Source organism: Helianthus annuus, chromosome 3 (genome assembly GCF_002127325.2).
Source record: "Helianthus annuus cultivar XRQ/B chromosome 3, HanXRQr2.0-SUNRISE, whole genome shotgun sequence".
NCBI lineage: Eukaryota > Viridiplantae > Streptophyta > Magnoliopsida > Asterales > Asteraceae > Helianthus > Helianthus annuus.
In genome coordinates, this window is record NC_035435.2 from 170666186 (window position 1) to 170676047 (window position 9862).

Here is a 9862-nt window from a genome sequence, read left to right on the forward strand (position 1 = left end):
GTTGCAGAATAAACAAAGAAAGTGACGATGGGAGTGCTAGTTATTAGAATAAAGTGCAGTTTCGTCCAATAGAACACAAGTAAAAAATTTAACAAATAACCAGGAATACAAAAACACTCAACTAGTTCTATCGAGATTAACTAAGCGGGAAGATAAATCGTCGACCGATTGAAACATGCCCTTGTTCTATCGGAAGTTTGAAATTGAATGGATCGATTGAAGCTAAACCCTTGAGAGTTAGTGTCTTGGCGAGTGGATGGAGAAATCGAATAACGATGGCCAATGGGGGTTTTGACCAGGGTCTTGCACTTCTGAATCAAATGGCGGGTTTTGACTTGAGTATTGATTGACGTTTCACATTTTAGTATTTGAAATTTTGACTCAATTATTCAAATGGACATTTAAGTATTGGATAATAGACTATTGGTATTGGATTTAAATTCTAATTACTTAAATGAGTTCTATTTGGATCTTGGACCAAACATTATTATTGTTGGTTTCTAGTCATTTCATTAAAAATGATACACACACAAACACAAATATATATGTATATATATATTAAAAGATAAATCGAGCCAACCGAGTCGAACCGAACTGAGCGGACCTTTGCTCGTGCTCGGTTCATTTACAAACCGAGCCGATCCGAACCGAGCATTTTTTTAATCGAGCTGAATCGAACGAGCAAATTTCGAGCATTTTCCGAGCGAGCATCGAACGAGCGTCGAGCGCCGAGCAAATTGAACAGCCCTAGATTGTGTTCCCTAGTTTTGAATTAAAAGAAAGGACCATGAGATGATGAGAAAATAAAGTGAAGAAAAGAAAATGGAAGGAGACGTGAAAGAGAAATGGAAGAAAATGTAATGAGTTTTCATGTTAATTCACTATAATGGAATATAATATGACACTTCTACGATAATGAGTTTTCATGTTAATTCACTAAAATGGAAATATATTATGACACTTTTACAATAATACGTTATGTATATTAGTTTAACAAAAGTCCAAAATCAAAAGCAAGGACTTTTCGTAACTTTAAAGTTTTTTAACTCGTTTCTTTTTCTTTCCTTTCATCAGACTCCAAATTTTAAAACCGGTCTTTTTTTCGTTTGATTTCTTTCATTCTTCTCCTTAAAAATCACAATATTTTTTATGTATGCCTCCATTTATACCATTTCACCTTGAAATAAAACTCGAATCCTTAAAAATCACAGACTCACAGTACTTTTTATGTATACCTCCATTTATACCATTTCGCCTTGAAATAAAACTCGAAAATTTTATAAGTTCCCAACTTGAATTTTATTTATTTTTCGGAAATCATAGAGGAAAAAGCAAACCAAGCCCTAGTAAAATGTTGAGACTTGAGATATACAACTTGTGAAGTGACTTGTTGACTAATAACCCAGTTACCAGTCACACACCTCCGATACAAACGAATATCACATACTCCCTCAGTCCCTTGCTATATTCTTAAGCGTCTTTGTCACGCAAAGAACATCAACAAGTCTTAAAATCATCGTTTTAGAAGAATCACTATTCCAAGTGTATGATGGTGGTTGTGAGGTAACTGCGGTTATGCTTGGATCTCCGATAACAAGTATTTTGGTAACTATTCTTCAATTACAGAAAGAACTTTGTGTGTATATAATATATATTATGCCTTTAAAAATACAATATTAAGAAAACATGATTTTGTTACTTTCCTAGTACTTTTTTATTAAATTTAATAATTAATTTCTTTGTATCTTTCATTGAAAAAACATCATCATTTCTTGAGAGTTTAAGCATATTTTTAGTAGGAGTAAACTTCAATTTTGCTCTCTGTGGTTTGGTCACTTTAACGGTTTTGTCTCAAACTTTTAAAAATAGTCATTTTACTCCCTAATCTATGAAGCTCTTCATGATTTTACTCCCCGCCTAAGCGTCATCCATTTTAAACGTTAGGGTTTTAAAAGGTAATTCATTAATATGGGTTGGGAAAAGACATAATTGCCCATCAGGTGTTTTGCACGTGATAGGCTTTAATGTTTAAAATGGATGACGTTTAGGGCGGGGAGTAAAATCATGAAGGACTTCATAGATCAGGGATTAAAATGGCTATTTTTAAAGGTTTGGGGCAAAACCGTTAAAGTGACTAAACCACCGGAAGCAAAACGGAAGTTTACTCTTTTAGTAGTGTTGTGTTGAAAAGACATCTTTTTTTTTTCAAAACAACGTAATAGTTAACTTTATGCTATATACTTAGGGTATACGGAGTGGGATGCGGTTTCATGCGGTAAACTTAGTTTACCAATTGAGAACATCAACGCCAACATAAGTTTACCACTCAAAGTTAAAGGATTTCGGTGATGGGTTGCCGAAGCGGTGAAGGGAGGGAAGGAGAGAGAGGGGTGTGTGTGGTGGGGTCCATGTCATCTCAACCAATCACACCTTTTTTTTTAAATAGTTTACCAATTCATGAAGTGTCTAACTATTGCCAACACTTTTGAGCATAGTTTAAACACTTTTCATTGAATGACATGACACACTCTCATTGGTTGATTTTAAAGTTTACCACTTTCAAGTGTCTAACCGCTCCCTACAGCCTTATATAATTTTAAGATATGGTTTCTTTTTGAAGTGTTTACTTATGAATAATTTAAACCGAGTTAATATTCATACACCCCTCCTCTATATATATACATAGATATATATAATGAGAGATAGAGTGAAAAAATATGTGAAAACCGAAAATAAGATATAAGAGTATGAGAATAATGAGAGCCTTAATTTAGGGGGTGTTTGGGATTGCGTTTTCAACCTGATTATTTGATTATTGTGTTTTGAAATCGCAAAAAATCTATTTTGAGTGTTTGGTAAAAAATAATAAAAAGTGATTTTTTACGTTTTGTAGAGTTCAAAACGTGATAATCCGTAAGTAGGTCACCCCTTGCTGCAGGAAAACGTGATAATCCAAAAATTGATTTTTTACGTTTTCACTTATTTATTTTTTTAAAATATATATACTTGCCAAACACTCAAATAGTTGATTATCTGATTATCGTGATATCAAACAACATAATCAAATCCAAACAATGTTGATTATCTGATTATTGTGATATCAAACAACATAATCAAATCCAAACACTGTCTTTCTGCAGCACGTTTTGTTACAGCTAATTATCTGATTCTGATTATTCAAAACGCATAATCTATTTTCAAAACTCAACCCCAAACACCCCCTTAAACATCTACAAATAAACTACTAACATGTTTCAACATATATCATGGTTAAAGTCACATTATTTACATTTTTTTTTCAACAAGTGACTAAAGTTTTGCATCAAATTGAAAGCCAGACATAACTTTGTATTAACCAACTTTTTAATGATATAGATAGTTTGGTTTCCTAGAAAAGTTTGACTTTTTTTAACGAAACTGAATATTAATTAATCTATGAATTGGTGTATTTTTTTTTTATATTTTAAAAGTAGTATTCTCGATATAAAAGTTGAATGTTATACAGTCTTTAAAGAAATCAAGGGTCTTGGCTAAACCAATCATATGTGAACAACCACTCATGACTTGAACAGTTGAACACTTCTATGTTTACAAATAATAGTAGACTCATTCGTCAAAAGCTGACCAAAATCATGTTTGAAAGTTATTAGTATTTGTAACCAATAATTTATAACGGAATGTTTCGTATTTGAATAGAACTTTCTAATTTTTTTAACGACAAATTTAGATCATTGACGGCAGTGACGGACCCAGGATTTTTTTCTAATGGTGTCCATTTTTTTCGATGTTCAGATTTTTCACAACTAAATGATAGAATTTTCGGGTCGGGATGATCCTGGGTTCCTATGGGTAATCATCTCAGAAATCATATACAGTTTAATATGCAGGACGTAAAAGAAATTAAAGTTGCTATGAATTGTCATTCTGTTTCATGACACTTTTTCAATCTCCAAAAGAGTGCATACGTTTCATATTGGTCAGGCAAATTCTTAGGGTGGTTCACTTGGAGTTTTGGACCCATGAAACTATGCATCCAGTTTAGAAGTTTTGTCATTGAAACTCAAAAGTGGGCCTTGCTTTTTGTTGCATGAAATAAGAAAACGCTTAAAAACGTAAAAAACCAGCTTGAATAAGGATTGAACTCGTGACCTTTTTGTTAGGAAACAAAGGATTTACCACCACACCGGTTCTACCTTTGACACTATGGTGTCCAACTAAATCTTCTTATGGAGTCCATGACCAATTTAATATACCGAATCTACTAAATTTTTAAAAAAGATTGGGGTCCGGGGACCCCAACCCACTCTATGTGGGTCCGCCCCTGATTGACGAACCACTGGAGTATCATCGTGTCACTAGCAGAACCACCCGATCATATCCATCTCCACTAGGCAATAATGCATATACATCAATTCAGGAGAAACCCAATTAATATGGAAAAACCCTCCTATGAGAATCAAACCCAGGACCTAAGGTAGCGTTCGTTTCATGGAATGGAATGTAATGGAATTAGGAAGTTTTTCTTTGTAAAATTGATCTTAGTTGGGGGAGGGAGGAATTTGAAATCCTTCACTCTAATGAAATTTGTGACTATTTCAACATTCCTTGGAAATCCTTCACTCTAATGAAGGAATGAAATGGAATGTTGAAATAGTCACAAATTTCATTGATTAAAGAAATTCATTGGATTTCAAATTCCTCCCTCCCCCAACCAAGATCAATTTTACAAAGAAAAACTTTCTAATTCCATTCCATTCCATTCCATGAAACGAACGCTACCTTAATGGTTCTTTTTTAAGATGAATTGCTAACTTATATAAAAACTTACGCTTAAGAGTTCAAACTCATAAATCAAAATCATTATAGGATGAACCTTAGCGCATACCACGATATAACTATTAACTACATATAGGAATACAAAAATACCGAAATGTGACACCAATTATTATACGCACCACATAATAACAAAAACCACATGATCCTAATCTTGTATGATTTCTAAATGATTTAGCGGTAGAACTAATGTATAGTCATTTGTACTAAATTCCATACCGAACACGACACATGAGACGTGTCACATTAATCACACATAAATTTCTTCGCTCTTTTAGCATTATTAGGATGACGATTCCTATCACACGACACTCTTCTAAGATTTTTGTACTTTCGTTTTCATTTTAGTCAATTTTAAGAATCTTCAAGTTGCATGTTTAAAAAAAGATATCTTGCTTTATAACATGCATTCTAATTCGCGGCAAAGAGAAGATTTTATGACCGTAAACCTTAGAATCTTCATTTTCTCAAACATATAAGCTATGAAAAGAATTGTTCTAGTTATATATAGAACCTTCAAAAGTATTAGGTTAACAATATGAACAACTAAACATTCTTGTTTTTCACAAAGAATTTTCTACTTTGGTTTCGACCTCACAAAGTTCCTAGAAATCTATTAGGGAGGTGTGGGCGCTACATGATGGTCCGTGGTGGTTGGGTGACCACGCCGTCCACGCGTGGAACACCGCCACCACTCATGGTCACCACGCGTGGTGGTGACCACGCGTTGTGGTGACCATGCGTATTAAAAGTTGTTTACTATCGCACACCATGCTTCTCCTAGTGATGGTTTGTTACGGCGGAGATGAGTGTGTGGTGAGTGATGGAAAGTGGAGCACCCCCACTAAAATCCATCACTAGTGATGGAACCAAGTTCGATAACGTGGCGTAACATGATTGGGTGTGGTGAATGGTGGAAAGTGGAGCACCCCCACCCCCTTAGGGTGGCCGAGGTCATGAAAGATTGAACGGGCACAATGGATTTTTAGCGGCCATGTGTTTAAGATTGAGATGGCATGAAGAAAGCATGTAGTCCTGTAAATGAACTTAAATGAACTGAACGAATATGAACAAAGACATGTTCGTGTTCGTTCATTTAACTTTAACCGAACATGAATACGAACATATAATCAAACACATTATTTTGTTCATGTTCATTTATGTTCGTTCGTTTAAAACCTAAACAAACAATTCACGAACGTAAACGAACATAAACAAACAAACTTAAATGAACATAATTTAACAAACAACAAGCAATACTAATGAACATAATTGAAGAAACATAAATGAATATAATTCACTGAATATAAACGAACATAAAATAAGTTTTTATATAAATTGGTGATTAATTAAGATAAACTCCATTAGAAAACCCATTTTTATTACTAAAAACCAACAAAATGTGTGTTCATGTTTGTTCTTTTAATTAAACGAGCTTCCCGCCGAATAAGTTCACAAACAGTTCGTGAACGTTTAATTCGTTTACAGGCCTAAGCATGAGCAAAGCGAGAAGCAAGGCACGAGCATGAGAACACTATTATGTGGCTTTCAGTGTCAAAGTGAAATTTACAAAAGAAGCCCGAAGGCATATGAAAAAGATACATACTGTCCACCCTTACAACATTGTATTCTTTCCCATTTGCCTTAAAATCTTAAATCATCATAAACTAGAATTTTGATATGTGTCGCGCTACAGTGGCTACATCGCGTTTGTGACTTCGCTACACGTGTAACGATAATGACATTAACGTGTGGAGGCTGCACATGATGTTAAACATTTTTTTTTACTTTGTTACACACGTTACGTTTATGACATTAACGTCATTAGACATAGGTAAAAATAGTATAATGTCTTAGACGTTGCGATGTAAAGTTGTAAAAGTAACTTAGGCAGTGGTGTAAAGTCGTAAAAATAATATACACATTAACGTGGTTAGGGATAAATAAAAAAATATAAAAATGTGTCGCACGTTACAATCTAAAACCATTAAAATAATTTAAATATAAGGTGTCAACTTATTAAATAGAAAAGGTCGGCGGTTCAAAGTTGTAAATTAACAAAAAATAAAATTAACAAAAGTTAAAAGTGAATATGTGACTTAGTTAAAGATGAGAGTTAATAGTGTTTTATGTCAAAAGTTTGAGGGCGTGAAGTGAAAAACCAAAACTTTTAAAACGAAGTAGCAGTCAAAGGTTAAAGGGTTAAAACTGTTAATTTTGAAAGTTTGGGGTTAGTTTGTCGGTGGGAAAACTCCACCGACCATTGATTTAAGATAGTTATATATATAAGAGTTAAATGCCATTTTAGTCCATGTGGTTTGAGCCATTTTGCCAGTTTAGCCCAAATGTTTCACCGTTGTTATTTTAGTTCACTGGGTTAACTTCATTCGTTTTCTATGTTAACGAGAAAGGCAATTCAGTCATTTTATATGTAATCCTGTTAACTAGAAGGGCAATTCGGCCATATAAAATGACTGAAGTGCCCTTTTCGTTAACAAAAAAAAAATGAATGAAGTTAACCCAGTGGACTAAAATGGCAACGATGAAACATTTTCGGACACACAAGCGAAAAATAAAACCTTCGGACTAAACTGACAAAATGACACAAACCAAATGGACTAAAATGACATTTAACTCTATATATAATTATAATTTAACTAGTATTAAGCACCCCCACGTTGCGGCGGGAGCGGACACTAATGCCACACTACTGTCAGCAATCACCGACAATGAAGTTGCAGCGTGTTAATGCAAAGAAATTAAACTGAAACATAAAACATGTAATAAAATAACTAAGTTGATTTAGGACTCGCTCGTTACGGTGAACCTACATCTATTTTTTTCCCGTTTGTAAGGTTCATCGTAATCTATATATAATATATATGATTACCACTATACAAACCATAATACATACATTACAACAACCAATGCATCAATATATTGCAAATTATATAATATAATATAATATAATATAATATCACAAAACAAAGCAACCATGTATAAGATCCTAGACAAGCCAAAAGTGTAAGTAGCAATGAAGATGAAGGAGCATTTGGAAGAAAAACAAGACACAAAAGGGAGGGCAATATGGTAAAAACGTAGGAGGGAGGAAGCATCAGATGCGTGGAGGACCACCATACACTCTTTTATATATTCCACAGCCCGGCCCAACTCCAATCACCTCACCACACACTCTCCCTCTCTCTCACTTTCATTTCATTTCTTCTGTAACCAAACCCTTTCTTCTCCTTCTTCTTCTTCAACAACAACAATGGCCGATCAGCTCACAGATGATCAGATCTCTGAATTCAAGGAGGCTTTCAGCCTCTTCGACAAGGACGGCGATGGTCAGCTCTCTCTATTCCTCTTACTATTGCTTTCATACCATTACAAACCTTAAATCGGTTATTCGATCTATGTTTTCTTTAATCATGATTGATTGAGTATGTTATCGTTTCAGATCTGGTTTCTGATCGTCTGATTATGAATTTATCATCTTATCATAGATGTTGACTTTTAGATTTGGGGGTAAATGATGACGTCAGCCGAATTGATAATTAGTTTTGGTTATTGTTGTGTTTTTTTGTGTTGTATGATGGATGATTGATTGATTGTTTAGAATTTAAGTGTTTGTTGTGAGTGATTTTGAAGGAGATGACAGATTAACCAAACCCTAGGTTTTTGTTATGTTGTTAGATCTGTTTGGTTTATAAGAATGATTGTTTTAGGGCTGTGTAGGTGATTAACAGATCAATTTAGACGTTTAGTTTCAAGTTATTAAGTTATTAGAACTTGTTACTCTTTTAGTTAATTTTGTTTTTTTATTTGGCGCGTGTAACATGATGAAAGTATGAAGCGTAACGCGAATCAGTTTGTATTTAGAGCGATTAATGATTGTTATTAGGGCTGTGTAGGTGATTAACAGATCAATTTAGACATTTAGTTTAAGTGATTAACTTATTGTAACGTTTTTGTTCTTGTGACGTGTGTAATAAGATGAAAGTATGAAACGTAACGTAACGCGAATCAGTTTGTATTTAAAGTGTTTAGTGATGTATATATGTAGGTTGTATCACCACCAAGGAACTTGGAACTGTGATGAGATCTCTTGGGCAAAACCCGACCGAAGCTGAGCTTCAAGATATGATCAATGAGGTGGATGCTGATGGGAACGGGACGATTGATTTCCCGGAGTTTCTTAACCTGATGGCACGTAAGATGAAGGACACTGATTCTGAGGAAGAGCTCAAGGAAGCTTTCAGGGTGTTTGATAAGGATCAAAACGGTTTCATTTCTGCGGCTGAGTTGCGTCATGTCATGACTAATCTTGGTGAGAAGCTGACAGATGAGGAAGTCGATGAGATGATTCGCGAGGCTGATGTGGACGGTGATGGCCAGATCAACTATGAGGAGTTTGTTAAAGTCATGATGGCCAAGTAAGGATCTTCAGTCTGGGAATTGGATTAAGTTAAAAAAAAAGAAGATAAATGTGTTTGCGGTTATGATTCATTTTCCGGTGTTTTAGTGTCTGTTGGGTGCTTTCGGTTTCTCTTGTTTGCATTTATTTGTAGCGACGAAATATTAACTACTTGTTTTTCTGTATTTTGTTGAGTAGCTTGCATTAGTTTCTGGTTATTTGTTAAAAAAAACCTAGAACAAGTTGGAGTCTTTTGTTTCTTATTTTCTATTAATCTAAGTTGTTTTTCATTATTGTTCTCAGCTTGCATTAGCTTGCATATTGTATTGTTAATTAGGATGACCCTACTTAGCATGCTGTGAAAGTCTGGCTTTATTTAGATACTTTGTTGTGTTGACTATGCAAGCACCTATGGCTGGAAGTGACCCAAATTGAGCTGGCAATGCTCATGGTCAACTCACTTACGGGCTGTTTGGCAACTTCTGAATGGTTAAGTGCTGAACCAGAAAGAGGTCTGAATAATTAAGTGTTGAACCAGTAAGAGGTCTGAACCATTAAGAGCCAGTATAATGCTTAACCGTTTAGAGGCAAATATCTGACCAATTCAGATTA

At 34.6% G+C, this 9862-nt stretch overlaps 1 protein-coding gene across 1 annotated transcript; it reads left to right on the forward strand.

Moving 5' to 3' along the window:
- Positions 1–7998: 7998 nt before the first annotated feature.
- On the forward strand, positions 7999–9546 carry LOC110930828 (calmodulin-7). The gene is made up of 2 exons (XM_022174212.2): positions 7999–8180; positions 8900–9546. The coding sequence occupies exons 1-2, from the start codon at positions 8105–8107 to the stop codon at positions 9271–9273; spliced, it is 450 nt and encodes a 149-aa protein (XP_022029904.1). The 5' UTR covers positions 7999–8104; the 3' UTR covers positions 9274–9546.
- The last annotated feature ends 316 nt before the right edge of the window (positions 9547–9862 follow it).

What these genes read in the sequence shown, in the direction of transcription:
- LOC110930828 (XM_022174212.2), top strand. Translation starts at nt 8,105, where the DNA reads ATGGCCGATCAGCTCACAGATGATCAGATCTCTGAATTCAAGGAGGCT. An exon ending in CTTCGACAAGGACGGCGATG is followed by an intron (nt 8,181 to 8,899) that starts GTCAGCTCTCTC and finishes GTATATATGTAG; the next exon opens with GTTGTATCACCACCAAGGAA.